This window comes from Carassius auratus, chromosome 10, assembly GCF_003368295.1.
Source record: "Carassius auratus strain Wakin chromosome 10, ASM336829v1, whole genome shotgun sequence".
NCBI lineage: Eukaryota > Metazoa > Chordata > Actinopteri > Cypriniformes > Cyprinidae > Carassius > Carassius auratus.
The window spans coordinates 15,107,047-15,129,181 of record NC_039252.1 but is presented as its reverse complement, the minus strand read 5'-3'; the positions used below and the strand labels follow the sequence as shown (position 1 = coordinate 15,129,181).

Below are 22,135 nucleotides of genomic sequence, written 5' to 3'. Positions count from 1 at the left end.
TGCAGCTAAATACAGCCATCACTCCTCTAAAGGAGTATCTCTTTATAGAGATTTATCATTTTATTTATATATACTTATTTTTATTCAATTTTTTGTTACTATACTATATCATTTCAGTCATCGTTCAGATGATTTTTATTTTCATTTTGACGTGTAATATATTTATTTGTTTTATTATGTCAGTTAATATTAGATGTTTATTGTTTATTATTTATTATTATTCAAATGTACATTTATTTTTTAAAAATGTAATTTAAAGAATATAATTTTTATTCTACAAATCTCTAAAAAAAAATTGTAAACCTTTTAAATCTGATAAAAAATGTTTAAAAAGCTATAAAAAAAGCTGCAGTCCAGATTCATGTACACTTAATAAAGTGCCTCTTTGAGACGGATCTCAGGTCATGAACTGATTCTCTCACTGGTCTCCTTAAGCGTTTCCTCAAAGTCGCTGAATTTACGAGGTGACACGCACAGCTCGAGTCAAGGTTTTTTCTTTTTTCATGGTTCAGGGTAATTAAGATGACATCAGTATCGCCACACTGGTGAAAGCCAGGATTCATGGGAGAATCACTGCATCATTATTACGCTCTTAGACACAGATCCCAGTGGGCGTGGCCTTTTATGACTGATTGTTGTTTTTGTAGAACATAAAAGGTCAACGGATCCATCAGCCTACTGAAAGAAAGACACGGAGCAAGAGACAGGACTTTGGACACCAAAAAGCGTTTCTTTTTGAATAATGACCGTTTATATTGCACAGTTCAATATTTGATTTAGGCGAGCTATTTGCATCTAACAGGCACAGGGAGACTTTGACCCTACCCAGAGTTTGAGTACTTGAGATTTTGAGTTGTGGATCTTATCATAAATGCTGTGAGTAATGGAAAACAGGTCAGCCTGCGCTGGAAGTGAGGGGTGCAACTGTAAAACGTGGCAATCATAACAACCTCAATATTAGCTCTGAGTGATGACACACTACTGAAATGACTCTGGTCCTTCTACTTTGTGAGAAATGTTAAACAAAAAACAACCAACAACAAAAAAGATTTTGATATGAGCTGCTTTATTTTTTATATGACTGGTTTTATTGTTTGACAGTGTAATGTTTTGAAAACTTGAAATGTAAACGGATGATCTGTTTTATCACAGATTATCATCATGGCTTCCAAAGTATGGTGCAATTATAATGTTAAATTTAATTGACTTTATGATTAAACATAATTTCATCATAAATATCTAATATCTAGCTGAAGACAGGTCTTATTAGCTGTGCAACATATATAATTAAAATGACTGAACCAGTTTCAATTCATGATAATGTTTTTGCCACTTTTGCTTTACATGTATATTATTTCCTGTCAGTTTTAAGAATTTGTACAACATAAAATTATTATATTCAATATTAAAGCAATGATGTTAATGATTGGAGTGTTCTTGTTAATGGAGTTATTATACTGAATTATACTGTAAAAAAAAAAAAAAATTTGTCATAAATAAAACATTAGAATAAGTTTTTCAGTCTTTCTACTTAAAAAAAATATTTGTGGAATTTACTAGCAATTTCTGAGTGTTCAAACTAAATGTTTCAAACGTTTCTTTTATTTTTCTTTTTTTTTCTCTTTTTTTTCTTTTTTTTCAAGTGGTAGAATTGTCCTTGTTATTGTACCAAAATGCCTTTCAATATAACATTTTATATATTTTTTTCATGATATTATCTGTTTGTCAATCACGATTATAATCATTAATCATTATATTTATATTAATCAGTTGAATAATAATTGAATCAGTTGTATAATTGAACTTAATGAGCTCCATTACTTGGATAAAAAAAATGCAGCATAGAACAAGTACTTTTTGTAAAAGTACTGTAAGTATTTGAATAAAGTGTTTATTTATTAGTATTTTTTATCTTCAAAGTTGTTTCATTACTGTTTTAAAAGATATACAACTCAGAATTCTTACCATTTTACCATTAGTTTGTAAATTGTCTTAAAGACAGTTTTTAAAATACGTATATTTTGTTATACACATTTTTGATATACAAATTTTGTTTCATGATCTACTCCTATACTGTGTATTATCATGTTAGTCCACTTCTCGTCATGTCTACTGTTAAACCATGACATAATCACTGTAACATCTCTTTAGACTTACTGCTTCCCTGCTCACTTCCCTAGTTTGAGTGTGATCTAAGAACCCATGGACTGATGCATTGGCGCGAATGACCTTTGGTCTAATTGAGCATATCGTGTTGCGCAGGGATCGTGTCCCAAGCAGGGCCAGGTGGGTGTTCCCGCAGTAATCTGATGAATTCCAGCGAAGGTGAGGAGAGCAGTGACGTCTCAGACTCCTGCGTGCTGCCAGAGGAGTCCATGGCAGATGGTTTCCAGCAGGATCACATATGACATGCGATAACGTTACAGTCAGGAAAGGTCAGTCGGCGCGGCACTGCAAAGTCTCCCGCAAAGGACACGATCCGCACGTTCCTGGGCAGGCAGGATGCATGTGCGTGTGTTGTGTTCCTGTTAGCTGCGAGGCAGGGTTAGTGTTTAAACATGACATTTTTCCCCTCTTCCCCCACCTCGGTGTCAATGTACAGAGGACAGACCAAATATTTGTTTAAAGTGATGAACCTTGTGCATCCAAGGACACTGCATTTGCATGATGATAAAAGGCGCTTCATGCTCTCCTGTAATACTTGCAGTGTGTAACTTTTCTTTTTGTGTCATTTCTATTCTTCAGAAAGGCACTGGAGATGCATATTAGTCCAAAACTAAATCTCAGTTTTAATAATAATACTGCTTCGTCTTTAACAGTAAGCTTATTTTATTTCAGTTTCAATATTTCTGTTTTAATCTAATATTTATATTTTATTTAAGATAATAGAATCTATTTAAATAGTTTTAAGAATAAAAATATAATCCTTTCCTTAAATAAAAGAGGCAAAAAATGTAAGTTATAGTGATACACTTACAAAGAAAGTGAAAGGGGTCAATGTATAAAGATTAAAATACTCACGGTTTTAATAATATAGCCAAAATACACTCACCTAAAGGATTATTAGGAACACGGTTCAATTTCTCATTAATGCAATTATCTAATCAACCAATAACATGGCAGTTGCTTCAATGCATTGAGTGGTGTGGTCCTGGTCAAGACAATCTCCTGAACTCCAAACTGAATGTCAGAATGGGAAAGAAAGGTGATTTAAGCAATTTTGAGCGTGGCATGGTTGTTGGTTCCAGACGGGGTGGTCTGAGTATTTCACAATTTGCTCAGTTACTGGGATTTTCACACACAACCATTTCTAGGGTTTACAGAGAATGTTGTGAAAAGGGAAAAACATCCAGTATGTGGCAGTCCTGTGGGCGAAAATGCCTTGTTGATGCTAGAGGTCAGAGGAGAATGGGCCGACTGATTCAAGCTGATAGAAGAGCAACTTTGACTGAAATAACCACTCGTTACAACCGAGGTATGCAGCAAAGCATTTGTGAAGCCACAACACACACAGCCTTGAGGAGGATGGGCTACAACAGCAGAAGACCCCACCTGGTACCACTCATCTCCACTACAAATAGGAAAAAGAGGCTACCATTTGCACAAGCAAAATTGGACAGTTGAGGACTGGAAAAATGTTGCCTGATTTCTGTTGAGACATTCAGATGGTAGAGTCAGAATTTGGCGTAAACAGAATGAGAACATGGATCCATCATGCCTTGTTACCACTGTTCAGGCTGGTGGAGGTGGTGTAATGGTGTGGGGGATGCTTTCTTGGCCCCTTAGTGTCAATTGGGCATTGTTTAAATGCCACGGCCTACCTAAGCATTGTTTCTGACCATGTCCAACCCTTTATGACCGCTATGTACCCATCCTCTGATGGCTACTTCCAGCAGGATAATGCACCATGTCACAAAGCTCGAATCATTTCAAATTGGTTTCTTGAACATGACAATGAGTTCACTGTACTAAAATGGTCCCCACAGTCACCAGATCTCAACCCAATAGAGCATCTTTGGATCTTTGGGATGTGGTGGAACGGGAGCTTCATGCCCTGGATGTGCATCCCACAAATCTCCATCAACTGCAAGATGTTATCCTATCAATATGGGCCAACATTTCTAAAGAATGCTTTCAGCACCTTGTTGAATCAATGCCACGTAGAATTAAGGCAGTTCTGAAGGCGAAAGGGGGTCAAACACAGTATTAACATGGTGTACATGGGCAATATGAATGTTAACATTCATTTATGTTGGTTATAACACCAACACTTGCCATAACATTTATCCTAAAACGACCATAAAAGTGATAAGAACTTTACACCTCCAATAATGCATAATTTAAATAGACACGTTTATATAAGTGCTTTAATAACATTAGAAGTCTGCTTTGCGATCCTTCAGGCATTAGGCCCATGCACTTTCATTGTAAGTGCCTCACTGTAACCTTGCTTCTTCAAATAAAACAAGGGACGAGTCAAAATTATTCTGTGGTAATCAGCGTTATGCCAAAAATGCTGTCAAATGAGCTTAACCTGTAATGATTCCAGAATCTTCCTGTAAGAAGCCGTTTGGGGATAACAACATACTTGGACACATTTTTTTCTTAGAAAGACACTCATGCAAAAACTCAAGATGATGAAAACCAAAACCAGCTCGTCCTGCTATTTGCTGAGATGGATGTTATCTCAAGAGTTTGTTGGGGGGCTGCAGTTCTTCTGCTAAAAAAACAAAAAAAAAGTCTGGCCTGGCTAGTGTCTCAGATGCCGTGGAGAGTCATCTTATTCCCTGAAACAGAGACAAACAATCTGTGAATGAAGGTTAAAAATACACCAGTGAGACATTTTGAAATTCCGCCTCTGTCTGAGTTCAGTGTTAAGGTTAAAGATCTAGCATTCAGATAAGACTCACCCGCTGGGGAGGAGATAACAGGCACGCAGATTGAAAAGAGAGAGAGAGAGAGACATTTGGGGTGGGGGGGGGGGATTTGAGATGTCTATCTGCCAGTGTGAAGGTTTTTGTCTTGCAGATCCAGTTCAAGGACGCCTGCAGGCAAGGCAGCCCTGACTGTGCCAGCGATGCATCTCAAGGTCACATGCGCTCACCCTGTGACTCTCTGCAAAAACAGGAAGAGGGGGGAGATTGGGGGCACTGTAAAATCCTTCATTTACCCCCACCCCACCCTGATTAACCCCTCAATGTCTTCCTGTGACCACGGATATTGTGGCTGCATTTAGGCGCCAGTCAAGGGCTGTCTTTGATTATCCTCAGATGCCTTGAAACGACTCTGTAGTGCCACATATTCCGGTGCAGTCAGGAAAGAGGGTGTGTGCGGTTTGAAAAAGGGGCTGAAATGGAGGGAGAGAGGTTTTAATGGAACTTAGCCATCCAAACGGGCATGCTAACCGCTTCCTCTTGTGCTTTTAACTCGTGCATCCGTCTTTATCTCTGGCGATTAACGGTTAAACCTCCATTAAGTCTGCAGTCTCACTGCCCTAGTGCCCTGTGGTCACACATAAGCTTAGTGTAAAATTCCCCTGTTTCACGTCACACGGCTGTTTGTTTGAGTAGTTCGGACTGGAAGCATCTTTCTAGCGTTGAGAGAGCATTTAAAGGATTAGTTCATGACTTTGTTTTTCTGTATTTATATGTGCATACTTTTACTAAATTCTACAATTATTTAGTAAAAAAAAAGTATATAATGTTGAGAGAGTATTTAAAGTATTGTTTTAAAGTATGAGCTGCATATATGATGCTTTTTGATCAGTATATTATTTCCAATTTCTCGTTTGGTGTTCCACAGAAGAAAGAAAGTCATATGTTTTGAGTAAGTCAAAGTATAGTTTTTCTTTGCGTGTTAACCTCTTCATTTTAGAGTGAAACTGGCTGACCTGATGGTGACTTCGAAAAAGAAAAGCAGCGGTCATGTGCTTGAGGTATCTGTGCCAATCTAATCTGTCCCTCAGGCGTCCGTTATCACCGTTTTGCAACTTTTCGATTAAAGGGAGAAACCATGGAGACTAAATGATCAATAACCACTGTCACAATTCCAGATTCACTCCATCGTAAATCTTCCACCGGCTGGCGTCAAGCTCATTTAATTTCGCTGTTGCAGATTAGTTTCCGTCTTACTCAAAACAGAAGTGTTTTGAGATGATAAATTATACAGTCACAAGAAATTTGTCAACAATTTCCATGCACCATGACACACCGCTGAGACCAAAGTGATCGTCTTTGCAATGCATTGTCCTAAAAACACACATACCCAAACAGACACGCATAGCACAGGAAGGTCTGTAGCGATGGCGGGGGAAGAGCATAAATCTTTAATATTAACGAGTCTTGCTGTGGCAGGAGACCCAGCAGCTTTGTCCCTCTCTCCTCTCGGCGCTCCTACGCTCCCTCGTCATTTAATTAACAGTAGGGAGATTATGGAGGCCGCAGGCCTGTGAAGATCTGATTTAAACATGGAAATGTTAGACTACTGATGCTCTTGGCAGAAAAGAGGAAGTGAAAAGAGGATTTGGCCCTCCAGTCTTTCTATATAAAATATATATATATATTAGGGGTGTAACGGTTCACAAAATTCACGGTTCGGTTCGATACGATACACTGATGTCACGGTTCGGTTCGGTTCGATACGTTTTAGATACAGCAAATTGTAAAAACATCTCAACTTTTCAGAATGCCGCAAGCGCACCGCGGGTCATGTGACCAGAACCAACCAATCAGCTTCATCCTTTCCCGTAACAACGTTGAGAGCTCAGCCAAGATGAAGGAACAGCTGATCAAAGTTGTATATGGATTGCAATTTTGAAATAAATTCAGTAGCAGAGCTACTGCAAGCGATTTTTTTGAGCTGCAAATCCATTTATCCTTCGTTGAAATTTCCGCGTCTCATGGAGAGAGCACGTCATTGTTGCTTAGCAAAGACAGACGCCTCAGGAGAAAGACGCGCTTAGCGTTTTCCATGCGTTTTTAGGCACGATATGTGAACGGCCCCTAAGGCGCTCGCTCACTCAGCACGCGCTGAAGGCTCGTTGCAAAATGTCTAATGCATTTAACAGACCAGAAATATAAGATCCTAAAATAACCAACAGGTCTGGTGTTTGGGTTGGATTCCCTGTAAGCTATAGTGTCTAAATGCTGCAGGGATAGTTTGCTGCGTGCATGTTTCTCCTTTTTTTCGTCTTTTCCCAGATAGTACTGACGCATATATCCCAGATATTCCCGCTGGTTTTTTTTTTTTTTTTTTTTGTAATCCCGCTGGTGTACCCTGTCATGTTGCAGATGCGACATACCGTTGTTTTTTTATCCACCACTCTCTTGCCATCACCATTATAGCTTAAAGGGAATCCAAAGTGCACCCAAACACCAGACCTGTTGGTTATTGGAGGATCTTCTCATTTCTAGTCTGTTAAACGCATTGGCTATTTTGCAACGAGCCTTCAGCGCGTACTGAGTGAGCGAGCGCCTGCTGAGTAGCCTAACATAAACATATAAGATGGTGTTTTTTTCTTCTTCGGGAGTGTCAGGGGCGTTGCCTGTTACGTTGTTTGGGTTATTGGGCTACCTTGTTGAACGCATATCATTATATTTCTTTCTCTCTCTTTTTTTTTTTTCAAATATAATTAATTACTCCAACGAACCGTTCGGTAGGCCTATACATAACGCGTACCGCGTACCGAACCGAAAGCGTCGTACCGAACGGTTCAATACGAATACGCGTATCGTTACACCCCTAATATATATATATATATATATATATATATATATATATATATATATATATATATATATATATATATATATATATATATATATATATATATATATATATATGATACAAAAGTCATGATTCAATACATCACAGTGCTTAACAGCATCATAATTGGGATTGAAACTGCAGCATGTGTGGAAGTGAAACTTTGGTTCAGTTGCATGTTTCATGTCAATTTTTTTTCCTGGTATGGCTTTGGCCACACTAAGAAAAGCAGAGTTATTCCTTATTTAGATGATCTGCTTGTTCCTTAATTGAGAAGATTATATATATATATAATTTGTAAAAATATTGTACAACAAATTATTAGTACAAATTACTGGCAAACAAGTAAACACAATTTTTATGTTAAAAAATCATATTATACACACATACATATATATATGTATGTGTGTGTGTGTGTGTATATATATATATGTATATATATATGTGTGTGTATATATATATGTATATGTGTGTATAATATGATTTTTTAACATAAAAATTGTGTTTACTTGTTTTCCAATAATTTTTACTAATAATTTGTATTAAATTATGCAAAATACTGTTTTAGACCCTTCTATATATTGATATATTATTGGATCAACTGTTCATCATGTGTATTTTTGGAGATGTTGGAGAAGATGGTTTCTGGTGCTGGATGAATGGGGCATGCCGGTAATCAGGTTCCAGTGCCCAGTGGCTAGAAACCTGGAATTATTGATCCTCGTGTGTTGCCCAGGCTCTTGCTGTTTCCTGGAACCGAAGCGGTTAATGTTTCGCTGTAATTGGCACCCACAGCTGCTCTCCAGTTCGACAGGGATGAGTCTGGAGCCTCAGCCTTGCATGACAGCTGCCTAATTGGGCATTCTCCCCTTGTGGCAGGTGCCTCCGACTCCAGCAGGCCTGCTGAAGAATGGCAGAAGATTACAGATGAGGACATGGTGACCCTCTCTACCTTCCGTTGGTGTGGGGGGGCGGTGCGATATAGTTCAATGCTGTTGGGTTACCAGAAGGATGAAGTGAGAGGGTGGGGCTCTGCCAGGTGGTGGATGACAGAGTGTCACATGACAGTGTCAGTGTGTCAAGGGCGCAGACATCAGCAGTGCTGCGGCAGCCTGTTTTTTCTCTTCATTTGTTTTGAGGTTTGCACTCTAGTTTTATAGCTCCTGGCTGTCTTCACACATCAGTTCGGAGAGGATGGCAGCTTCCTGTGTGTTCCTGTGTGCTTCTTTTTCTACTCTCCAGCTGTGTGTGAAACTGCCAAGGTAAGGTTGTGTCCTCTTGTTAGAGGCGATTAATGATACTGGATGTGTAAAAAGTGAATTATTCCTGCTGATGTAAAATGTGCTTTTGGGTTTACTGTCCTGCTGCCCTGTTGACCACAGAGCAGAGGGGTCTAACAGCACAGTGGCTAGCCATGGCCATGCTGTTAGTTACATACTCTCAAACATTGAGCCCCACGGCTTATGTGGTGATGTGATTTTGAGTTCCACTCAACACATCAAGTCAACATTTCACGTCTTGTTTCTTCTTCTGCCAGTCATTTTCTTACACCGTTTCATTGTCATATCAATAAAAGAGCCGTGGCCTAGCAGTTAGTGGATGCTTTGACATGCTGGATAGTAGTTCTGGTTCGCATGTGAACCACGTTTGAATCTTGGGGCATTTTCTGATCCCATCCGCATCTTCCCGTTGTTTCCTGATGATTTTACATTAACCATTAAATTAATGCAAATTAAAGATCGATAAAGTGTAAAAGCAGATTAGTATAAAATTGTTAAAATAAAATACTTTTTAATGTTTTTGAAAGAAGTGTCTTATGCTCACTAAGACTGCATTTATTTGATAAAAAATACAGTATGAAATATTACAAATTTGAAGCACTTTTTTTCTGTTAAAATATATTTTAAACTGCAATTTATTCCTGTGACAGCAAAGCTGAATTTTCAACAGTCTTAAGTGTCACAAGATCCTTTAGAAATCATTCTAATATGCTTATTTGCATGGAAATATTTTGTATTATTATTAACGATGAAAATCGTTATTCTTATATAATATATTTTGTGGAATAGAGTTTTTCCTAGATTATTTGAAAGTTCAGAAGAATCATGTAATGTGTCCTTGCTGAATAAAAGTTTACTTTTAAATGGAAGTGTACATTAAAAAAATGTGTCCATCAGGATTGAATGATAATTGTATTCCAAAGGGCCTTTATTTATACCAGCATGTATTTTTATTTATTTATTTTTTTTTTATTTATTTCATCACTTTCATTGTTTCGATTGTGGAAAGAGGACAGGCTGTGATGGCGGGAATGGGATTAGGGAAATTCTATGAGCTGGATTTGAATTTGTGTTGATGACAAATCATTTTTTAACTTTTATTTATATATTTTTTTTGTGTGCAGATAGAGAGCGAGTATGGGAGGTGGGGTTTAAAGATTCTTCTCCACCCCCAAATTATGATAAATAGTTTTTCTCCTCTGACATACCTTTCCCCTTGAGTGTTTATATGGGTGACTGCTCATGTGTTTCTTTGGTGTTTACCTCGGGCGCATCTGTACCTGTGTGTGGTGGCTGCAGGTGCGTGTTTGGTTTCTGTTTTGTATATTCCTGGCTGTAAATGTGTCCACGTGTGTGTGTGTGTGTGTGTGTGTGTGTGTGTGTGTGTGTTTGTGTTCAAACCCGGCCATGCAGCTGGGGTTGTACTTCAGGTTTGACTTTCACCTTGTTTCCCCCGTAGCTGTTTTGAAAGTGTCGAGTGGAACGACCGTGTAATCTGTATCCACACAGCCTTGAGGGCAGCAGTGATCAGCCCAGCTGTTTTCTCATTCCCTCCAGCCAAGGAAAAAGTTGAAATGTTTGTTTGAGTGAATGCGTGAGAGCGGATTATTTGTGTGTGTGCGTGTGTGTTTGGAGAGAGAGGGATTCATTAGTATTCTGCTGAGGAGTCCTGCCGGTAGAGCAAATTGATTACCACACTTCACCTGTCTGAGCCTCCTGAGATCTGCAGCGAAGACGCCTGCTTTGTCTGTGCTCCCGTCGCCTCCGTAACGGAGGGCCGCTCTCATTAGCCATAATTAAACAAAGCTTATAGTTGGGACACTGTTGTCTTACGTAGTTCTAGAGAGTGTGAAGATTGCTGCTATAGTCCTGAGGGCTTTCTAGAAGAGGCGGATTCTAGCAGTTGTTAAGGTGTTTTCTTGGAGGGGAAATGGATCGTTTGTGCGTTTGTGTGTGCTTTAAATTGAATCATCCGTCTAGGTGACCTTTGGAGTAATACTGCAGTAGCATGGGAATTCATATCTGTGCTAAACACCTGTAAAGTGCTGAAGAATGAATCTGAATGCACCACATGCCATTCAAAATGGTATTCCAACTTGAAGTAGAAATGAAATCCGAATTTAAACTAGAACCAACGTTTGAATTTGAATAGAATAAATTAAAACAAAAATCATGAAAAAATAAAAAATTTAAGAACCCTTTATTTCCTTCATTTCATGCCATTAGCTGTAACATTTCTTTGAATTGCAATTCTGTAAATTCCACTTCCTAGCATTTGCAATTCAAATTCCAGTGTATCTTCTTGTGGGAATGGCCAATTCAATTCAAAGCTTAGAGGTGTAGCAGGATCTGTGGTGTAGTAGTAATAGGAGCAGCGAGGAGCAGGGGAAGATCGATTTGGAACTGCCTGTGTTGTGATTAAGGAGACAGCGGGTGAGTAGATATGGAGGAGTTGGCAAGTGGAGTCAAAGTGTTTTCTGCGAGTAGCAGGAGTGTGTGTGCTCTACAGCCCCAGTGATAAGAGTGGAGAGTGAATGAGATGCTGTTATTGTACTCGGGTGGCATTTCGTTGGCAAGTTCTGCCAACATTTATGCCAGCTGGAATGATGTGCCAAGAGGAGGAACCCAGGTGCTTTGTCTTTTCATTGGTTAAGTGCACTTAATCGATTAAGAAAATTAATAAAAGCTCTGTTTTGAATGTAATTTCTAGCTGTATGCTGAAGTTTATAAATATGAAAATACTGGAGTTCCTTGTGAGCCGAGCAACAGAATTTAATGAGCTGTAGGAAATGCTGACCTTGTGTGATTATATTGTATGAACTTAATGGAACCAAGTAATTCAATGTAAAATTTCGACTTGAATTTTATTCCTTTGATTGTATTAATGTACCATATTAATTTATATTTTATTTTGAAACATTTACAACCCCTTTTTGTAAACTGCTCCGTCAAAGTCTGTTTTTGATGTCTTTGTGTTTCTTTTACTTCTGCCCCCCCCCCCTCCATTTTTACAACTGATTTAAAAATTCTAAAGAAACAACAAGTTTAATTTGTAGTGTTTACTAACTGGTCATGTTTCTTTAAATAAGATCACCGTCAAAGGGCATTTGTGTTTTGTTTCTTAGCCGTTTTTTTTTTATTTCATTTATTTATAGCAGACTCCGTTTGCAGAGCTCCATGGGGCTGTTTATTTGCTCTACGTTCTACTTCAAAAGAGCAAAAGTTCACTGACGTGGACGTTTCAGTCGTGTTTGTTGAGGTAGCACGTCGCTCCCCTTATTACATTTTTTTTCAAGCCATATTGGATTTACAAACTCTGTCCGTCGTATCTGAGTGAACACCAGCTGCCTACAATAACATGATGGAAAGCGATTCACACAGCTCCCTTTCCTTTACAATTTATTTAACCTTGGCTTGCCTTTAACGCCGGGGAAGCGAATCTGGTGTCAAATATTAGCGATACGCACAGCAAGGACTGGGTTGTCACTTTTTATTAACACGGAGAGCTTTGCATGGTCTCCAGCTGTTGCGTGCACTGACACTCAGACATACTTGACCTTGACTCGCAGCACTGTTCCTGCGGCTCACCCTATTTTTAATCATGCATTTTAAATGGTGCAAATGGATTATGGTTCCTTATAATGGGGATCATTCGTTAACCTTTTTTTCTGATAGGGTACTTTGTGGGACGTGTTGAATTCCAATTAATATCCTACCCCATATGCTGGGATCGCCAGATTGGCTTTGGACATCAAATCCCTGACATTTGCGTCAAGAAGTCCAGCGTTCACAGTTAAGGCCATTTTTTTGGGTCCAGCTCCTCGAGGGAAATTGCCTTTCAGCCACTGATGATGGTTTGACCTTCCTGCTCATGGTGTCTGGGAGAGCAAAGAAAGACGCCCTGCCATGATAAAGCTTCCTGTCTGCCGCTGTTCCCTTCACTACTGGCTAGTGAAATCACTTAAAATGCTGTTGGGTGTGAATGTTTGACATTGTCAGAGATAATGGATAATCACTTGCAGACCGCTGGAGGGAGAGAGACGGAGGGGAAAAGAGAGCGAGGGAGAGAGAAAACATATTTTGTATTTCTTGTGCAAAAGGGTCATGTGTGGGAAAGGCGAATGGAGGGTATGCTTTGAGATCGCACCTTAGATCTGTATTTCCTGTCACATGTATACCTGCTTCCTCTCAAAATAAGGTCTTGTGAAATACAAGTCTTTATTTGCTGGAATCTTTGATTGAAACTCAGAAGAAAGAAAGTTATATAGGTTTAAAGTGACATGAGGGTGAGTAAATGATAACAGAATTAAAATTTTTGGCTTTACGATCCCTTAACGGTTTCCTTTAGTTTTCATTGGCGAGATCTAATCTAGCATGTTCCGATTGTAGCCCAGTATTGATTTGTCTTGAATGATGTGTTTACTTCATTGTTCTTATGGTCCAGTTTTTCAGCCTGTCTTGTTTATCTTCTTTATCCACCTGTCCCAAGTTTGAACTTTTATTTGTAGGGTAGCAGCACCTCCTTTGGCGGGAAATTAATCTTAATCTGCCACATTAAGATTAGCGCGAGACGTCCGATGGCCCCGTTCTAGCAGGTTGTCCTCTTTGTTGTTAAATTTAGGTCAGTGGCCCAAGCTGATCCTGTAACTGAGACTGAATTAGTTATTGAATTAGTTTTCCTATTTTCTGTCCTTGCAGTCGTAACCTGTTGCACCCGACCTTTGCAACTTAATGCAGTTTGCATCAAATTTAAATGCTTGTGACCTTGTGCTGATTCTTGCAGGGTTTTCCTGTCACGTCAACTTGAGGATCTCAAGTTGCTACGGCAAATTCAGGATATTCCAGGCGTGAGCATGCTGGTGAATTGCTGTAACCGCATCCCCAGCTCAAGGTCGAGCTTAACTCCTCTGCAAACCGCTGTAACATGTTTAACCGATGCTGAAGGGGCAGGACATGGAGGGTAAGAAGCTCTCTGGCAGCGGAGCACTGCTTAAGGGGAGCTGGAATCCTGTATTAATTAACCTTTGTGGTGGTGGCCCTGACAGTGCGAAGTCAGGAGTGTTTATGGAAGCAGTTCTGACAGGGTTCAGACCTGTCGAGCGAGCAGCCAGCGGTGCTGTCATGTTATCTGATGCCATGACTCTGTGGAGGAGAGGTCTGACAGGTGTGCCATGTGTGCCCCTCTACACCTGCCAACCCTGCTGAGCCACTACTGGCCTGAGCGTGAAGGGCTGCTGACAGCCGTTTTTGAATGGGTATTCACTTCTTTAATCCAGTTATGCCAGGGAGACTGTCGTTTCTAAGAAAGAAGAAAAACTTATTTGACTGAATTTAACAATAGTTTCAACATTTTTCTGTCATAATGTAATATGGTATTTGCACACATGTGAAGGAGTCTTTTTAAATGTTGCAGATTAATTTTGTGAGTGACTTTTGTGAGTGACTTTTGTGATATAAGTGGACATCTTTAAGCAGAGCAGGCAAGAAGTTGTCCATCTTACTACCAAAGTTTAAGCAAATATCTATCTTTTAAGGAAACTTTTGTCTGTTTAAAAAAAAAAACCTTAAGAGGTTCACCTGATAACTCTTAAATGCTCAGCAAATAATGGACATAAAAATACCTTCTTTACACATGAGAACAAACAAAGAGAGGTCCTGAAAGGTTCTGAAGAAAAAGTTGGGAGGCAGAGCAGTTTGACTGACAGTTGCTGCAAGAATGTTCCTATAAAGTTAAGTTCCTATTGTCAAACACAAGTTTATGTTCACTCTGAAGTTTTCTTATTTTGTTCGAATTTAATTAGTTCTTCTGTGATGATTGGTTTTGACAGAGACTTCAAAGAAAGTTACAGTGGTTATTTTGTTGATGCTGGGATGTTGACACCTGTCACTCATGTAGTGTTTTCTTTTCTTGTTCTGTAGGTTCCCGTGTGGCCACGTCTGAGATCAGAAGAGCAAACAGGCAACACTGAGCTTTTGGTTCCTCCCAGAGGATCTCCCAAATATAGAGCTTCTGGTTCATCAGGACAAGTAAACCTCCTCATTCCTCTGGTTGTGCTTACAGCATATTTCAAAGCAGTTCAGATTTACTCATAGAATGCGCAGCGATGCCAGGTGGGTTTTCGGGCTTGAAATTACAAATACCCACTGGTCCTGTATGTAAAACTCTTTGACTGAAAAGGACCAAATTTCAAAGCACGGTTGGAGTTCTCTGCTCTCATCATTTATGGCACAGATCTTACTAACACATTTTCATTACTTGTAAAACATCACATCAGGGCATCCTACTATTGAACATGACTCATGGGGTGGAGTCTGGCCCTGAAACTCACCAGGATTCTGCTGCTTTAACATATCTGGAAGGTTTGCTAATGCATCCGGTCACCACTGGACCTGCTGCCACTGTTACACAGAGGTCAGAACCTGTCCAAAACAATGAAGAGAATGTCAACAGAGTGACTAGGGTGTTTCAGCTCCCTAACCATGGCCCCACCTCACAAGACAAGAGTAGCCCACCTAGTGCAGCCTCACAGCACCTTAAAAAAGCCAGGCTGCTTCGCTCAGGAGCATGGAGTGAAGATGACAGCCAGAAACGAACAGGCACTGTAGCAGAAGTGAACGGACAGAGAAAGGAGCACTACAAAGGAGGCCTGGATGGCTCGGAGCAGGGGGAGAGCACCTTGCTGGCTTCTCTGCTGCAGTCCTTCAGCTCTCGGCTGCAGAGTGTCGCCTTGTCACAGCACATTTCTCAAAGCCACAAACTGCTCGACGGGGACAGTAGTGTAAGTGCTTCTGCTGATAAGGAAACCTACCAGAGTTACGGCACGGCATCAGGCCGCCTAAAAAGCCTCATGAGGAAAAGCAAGCAACAGAACCATAACACAGTGCCTTACTGTCGGCAGAGCAACCAGAACCGAAGCTCAGATTCTCCTCATTCTTCTCAAAGCTCTGCACAGCCCACAAGCTCTGAATCCATGTCCTGCACTGAGCGACTCAAGGCTGTTGTCAGCATGGTACGCACTAGGTCCAGTCCAGCCCCTTCACCCAAGCCCAGTGTCGCCTGCAGTCAGCTGGCCTTGTTGCTGTCCAGTGAGGCTCATCTACAGCAGTACTCCAGAGAGCAGGCCATAAAAGCACAATTAACCAGTAGATCAGCCAGCGAGAGGCTAGCAGCCATGGCTACTCAACAAACGCAGGATAAAAGGCCTCCCAGCATGGGGCAGCCAACAACTGCCCCAGACATGCTAAGCTCCTTAAATGTTCAAAACGGAACACTCCGCCCACCAGCTGTAAACTCCAGCAAAAATATCCCTTCCCTTTCCTCACCCTCCATGAGACCCCCCAAAGAGAGACATGGTCGACCACCACAAAACTGCAGCAGCCTGTTGCTTCTACTTCTGAACAATCACAACTCCCAGCAGCAGCTCACCAGGAATGGACACCTGGAGGATGACTATGGCATCCTCCCGAGTGGGGCCTCCTCCCTGCATTCTGACAGCGAATACTCCAGCCAGGATAACAGCCTGACCAAAGACAGCAGTGATGCTGAGAGCCTCTCCAGCTGTTCCCCCATCGACCTTTCCATGAAAAGCAGAGCACCTAGCCAAAAATCCAAAGCCTGCTCTTCCTTAACCCCCTCTGTGGATAAGCTCACAGAGTCTCTCATAAACAAGTGGAAGCCGGAACCTTCTGTGCCAAAGGTCCATGAGGCCACAGATCTGGATACCAGCCCAGACGTGAAATCCCATGATAAGGTCACTCTAATGCAGTTACTGCTGGACCGCAAAAATAACGAGAAGGTAAACAAAAGTTCAGATAATCCTAGTTTGCGATCTGACACAATAATCAGCAGCTCGACTGCAGGCCCACGTAAAAGGATTGGCACAACTGAGGACAGCAGAACGCAGAGTCCTCTGAACCGGCAAACAGCTACCTTCAGCTCGATCTCCCCTTCATACTCCTTACCCTCACCCCATGCCCAGTCCAGTCCCTTAGATCTGTGTAAGTCTAAAGCTCACGTAAGTGAAAAGACACTGGAGCCTCCTTTCAGTGCCAGCAAGCTACTACAAAATCTGGCCCAGAGTGGTAAAAACAACTTGTCACCCTCTCCCCTTCACAAGCCGACAAGCAGAAGGCAAAGCCCAGAACTTGAGCTTGACAAGCCTCAGGCACTTTTGGATCAACTTGTCTTTCCACACAAGCGGAACAGAGCCTCCATGCTAGATGGAGGTTCCCCTTCTGCTCTCCCAGCTCCTAAATGTGAGCAATCACCCTCTGCCTCAACACAGATAGAAAACCTTCTTGAGAAACGCACTGTACTGCAGCTTCTCTTGGGAACAACTTCCCAGAAGGAAAGAACCAGTGGGCACAGAGTCTTGGAAGTAACCTCAGGGGGACTGGAGAAACCTCACAGGGGCTCTGTCAACTGTGACAGCTCAAACGGACCTTCTCCACAACTTAAGATCAAAACTGAGCTAGTAGAGGATAATCTCTCATCAGATAGCTCTGATGATGGGGTGCACAATCAGAGACGATCATCACAACGCTCACCTATTGCTGAAGCACAGGGTACAATCAAATCTGAGCTATTTCCTACAGAAACAGCTGCTAAATTTGGACTTCTCAGCCATCTTTTGAAACAGCAGAATGCTACCTACCATTCAAACCCACATACCAGGCTCCTCGGGAACTCTGTAAAAGAGGAACCAGTGGATTTTCATAGCCCCGTTCCCAAGAAGAGAAAACTGTGCATTGAGCTAGCAGAGCACCTAAGTAATGAACTCTGTCAGCCATCTCGAAATACCACTAGTGACAATCTGGTGTCTGGAAAACCTGAATTTAATGTTAGAGGTCTGGCAAAACCAAAAGAAGAAGAGTTACTAGGGATTCCTAGGAGCAAAACCCCTCTCTCCAGAGAAAGCCAAGGCTTCAATGTTCTTAAGCAACTCCTCCTGTCAGAAAACTGTCTGAAAGAGCTATCCCAACCCAGAGGGACCCCAAGTCCCTTCATCCCTCAGGCAAACTGTACAGCCAATGGGAACTTAACCCAGTCTTGTTTCCCTCAGGAGTCATCGTACTTACCGTGGTACCCCTGTTCTAGCAGTACAAATTCCAAAACAGCACCTGCACCTGTTGATACCACTGGGGGGTCGCTAGTTTGGGCTAAGGGATCTCCTAAAGCCAGTCCTAAACCTGTTAAAAAAGAACCTGAGGGGTCTCCTGGAGAAATTTTTAGCAGGGAGGGGAGATCCAGTACAGACTCGCCCCCTTTAACCAGGTCTAATCCGATTCTTTACTACATGCTTCAGCGGGGAAACGGTCAGCTCAGACCTGAGATCCGGGATCAGGTGGAGCCGGCCCACTGTGTCATGGGTGACAAAGTAGAGTCGTGTATTGACTATGAGCACAGAATAAACTCTCCTGTCCACAGACAGACTCCGAGCTAGAGAGAAGAGACTATGGAAAATTGGTAGACATGAACTATCAAAGATTGAGAGAAGCTGAAGAACTGTGCGTATGGTCATTTGACTATAATATCTGTTTTTTTTATCTTCATTTAAAAACAGAACCTGAATAAATGTAACCATGGAACATGGTAATTCAGTTTAAAACTTTGGCGTATTGTCCATTTGTTTGATGTGTTATTTTTTTTTATTGAAGGTGATTCTCCATGATATAATTATTTTGTATACACATATTGGAATGGGTTTTTTTTCTTTAGTATATGCTAAGCTAACTGCTTTGTCCAGCACAATGTAAAATGTCCACCACAAAAAGCTTTTCCTTTTTCCACAACTGAAGAACATCCTATTATGTGTATTATTGATGAATCCAGAAATGTTACTGCTAATTTCACACTATATTTATCTACAGCCAAATCAGGACCCTTTTTTCGTTTTATTGAGGGCAAAGAAAATTGTACTGTCTGAGCACAATATTAGATTTGTGCATTGAAAAGTCCAGTTATAAAGTATATTTTCATACAGCAGAATTTAAAGGAATGTCAGTGCAATCTATCAGGTATCTTTCTTGTAAAGCTAGCTGAGGTCAAGAGGGTTTTCACGTTATAACAAGGCAACAACATTTACTGGAATGTTCTATAATCGTAGCTTAGTTAGATTTAGAATGCTTTATTTTTCATCAGGAATGAAACTATAGCTGTTATGTGGTGATAATGGCATGACGTAAAAAAAAAAAAAAACCTGAGTGTCATATTTTTAGCCAGTGAAATGTATCTTTTTACAATTTCGTATAATATGTTGTTTTGTATCTTATCTAAAAATCCTATATGTAGCATTCACACATTTACGGTGTTGACAAGAATTTGAATATTGAAAGAGATGATACAGTTTGTCCACCAAAGCCATGAGGGGTAAATATGATATTTATGGATACTGTTTAAATCAGACACTCTACTGTGAGAAGGGATTTGAATTCAGTCTGATTCTTTTTATTTTTTATGTCCACTTTATTTGCATCTTTTTTTTTTTTTTTTTTTTTTTTTACAGGACCATCACTTGAGTCTTAAACATTATCCAACAACAACAACAAAAAAAAAACAATTACAGATTTTATTCCACATTTTCTGTATGATTCATATGTTTTGACAATGATTAGATACATTTATGTAAATATTGCTTTCAAGATAACTATTTTGTATTGTTCAAGAGAAAGAAAAAATAGTTTTTAACGTCTTGCGTTGTACATAAGAAAACTGTAATAATGTAAATATGGGTACTGGAGGATGACACTTTTCTGCATGTCTATGTTGTGCTAACGATAATCTTTGTTCACATCTACTGCTCTGTCCGAGGCTCTTTGCTGCCTGTAGCATGCACACGCATGGGGAGTCCCTCTGTTATGGGGAAATGTCAAGTCTTAAAATAGATGTTTTTATCATGGAGAGATGGGTACTTAAACCATAATTGTCTGTAAATGCAGTCCTTGACTGTTTAAACCTGCGGAAATATGTGCATATTTTTTCCTGAATGGTTTTGTTTGTTCCCGGTTAAAAAAAAAAAGAAAGAAAGAAAGAAAAAAACTAAAAACAACATTGCTTTGTTTAATTTAGAGACAATCTGCAATGTTGTGGCTCTGCATTGTGAATAACTAAAAAAAACCTTGTTTTCATATAATCCTGTGATTACTGGAGCCTTTTGGTTTTCTTATGTTCTGTCTTTGGTGTTTATTTGCACTGATAGCGTAATAAAAAATTGAAATGCACAGACCTGAATGAAAGTTTGTCATCTTTTGCCTATATTTACATATGCAAGGTTACAGCAATTTTTAATAAAGAACCTTACAATGAGGCCAGAGGTCAAATTTTAACCCTTGACAGTTGTTGGTTTTACAGATGAATATGAGTGAACCAATCAAAAACAAGCTTTCTATTATGAGGTTGTTGTTTTTTTACTGCTCAGATGTACACAGAGTATCTCCAGGCAACTAAGTGTGAGAATCAGGTTAACCAACACTTAACTTTTGAACCACCAGCATTCATCGTGACAATCAAGTGAGTGCAATATATAAAAAGGCTTTCCAAACTGGTATTTGCATGACTGCCAGTTCTCAACAATAGCAGGAAAGAGATGGTAAGGAGGATTTGGAAAACATTGTTTCGTAGTTATGGGAAAACAGGTAGTTGGCTTCTATTTTATAAAGTGCCTTGTCCAACCATTGTGAGAGAAATGCATTGATCCCAATTTTGCACTTCCTTTCGGCCACTTAAAACAAACGTCAGAATAAACATTTCAAGCCAAAATTGGGGCATTGCATGCATAAGGATTATTACATTTGCCTATTGTCCTATACATGCATTTGTAAGAAAAACAAATCAACTATATATTAAGCCTAGAGGCATTTATTTTAAAGAAAAATTACACAAGCACAAATTCTATGAAAAATATTTCACAGGGTTACTTTGTTAGGTTTTAAATTACACCATATAAAACAATAGAAATGAATAATATATGCAAAATTGACTCCGAAAAGGGAACTTTTGATATTTTGTTACCATTTTTAAGTGTGATGAAAATGTCAGACTTATTAAGGGTCTGCTGTAAAGTGATTTTACATTTCACTGCATGTTTCCACTTCCAGGCTCTTTTTGAAGGAGAGGCTTTTGTCTGCCTTCTTTCCCCTTCCTTAATCCTCTAATGAGGTTTCTTTTCTTCAACTTCACGTAACCTTTCCTCCATGTGAACTTCTCCATCCAGAGATGCTTATCATGCTTGAACTGCCAGTAACCCCCGGTTTCCTTCTGGCTTCAAAACAGAGGAGAGGGCAAAGGCACAAGTCACGTCTCGAGTCGAGGTCAGCGTTAAGAGCCCACAAACGGCCGTTTGTCTGTCTCACATCCTCTGATATCCTGGACTGTGCCGGTGGACGGGGAGTTTGGAGGCGGCCCAGAAATCTACTTACAATTTAACTCCAGCCCACTACACAAAGGAAATGGTTTGGTCCTCCAGGAAGACAAAGTACTCGGGTCAGCAAGGTTCAGCAGGTTGAGATGGAGGTTTGGAACCGCTGTGTGGATTTCCTGCATTGAAGCACGGCCTCGTGGGTCAATGTTTAACCCAAATCCATCGCAATCCACAGCTGCTGGTTGAGAAAACACTCATTCACAGGTGCTTAATTACATCTGCTGCACCGATTCTCATGCCTTCCTCACAAAATTGGTCTTTGACAAGGAAATAATTGTGTAACGTTAATTTTACACTTAAGGGACAAAGCTTTATCTATCTATCTATCTATCTATCTATCTATCTATCTATCTATCTATCTATCTGTCTATCTATCTTTCTGTCTGTCTATCTATCTATCTGTTCATTCATTCAGTTGTTCAGTATCAATCTATCGTTTAGTAGTTCACTAGCCTTCTATATATCCATCTATATTTTCTTTGTCTGTAAAATCTAAAATCCTTTGAAATTCAAATTCAAGGCTTATTAACAACCCCACAAAAATTGAAAACAAGCTAAATTTCCAAAGCCAATTTTGTCTCAACAAACTTTGCTTTTATAGTTAGTTACTTGAATGTGGGGCCGTTTAAATTCAATTGATTTTAATTCTGCTTCCTTATAATTCTGTATCAG

General features: G+C 40.0%; 1 protein-coding gene across 3 annotated transcripts in view; it reads left to right on the top strand.

Moving 5' to 3' along the window:
• LOC113110006 (nuclear receptor-interacting protein 1-like) overlaps positions 1-20,266 on the top strand; it is a 29,130-nt gene extending 8,864 nt beyond the window's left edge. Inside the window, exons 1-3 of one of the 3 annotated variants that reach the window (XM_026273978.1) lie at positions 9,847-14,004; positions 14,090-14,299; positions 14,964-20,266. In XM_026273978.1, the coding sequence (XP_026129763.1) occupies positions 15,338-18,487 (3,150 nt within the window). In that variant the 5' untranslated portion in view covers positions 9,847-14,004; positions 14,090-14,299; positions 14,964-15,337 and the 3' untranslated portion in view covers positions 18,488-20,266. Of the gene's footprint in view, positions 1-9,846; positions 14,300-14,963 lie in introns of those variants that run through there. The other 2 variants (XM_026273977.1, XM_026273976.1) reach the window with 2 other exon arrangements.
• Positions 20,267-22,135: the final 1,869 nt, after the last annotated feature.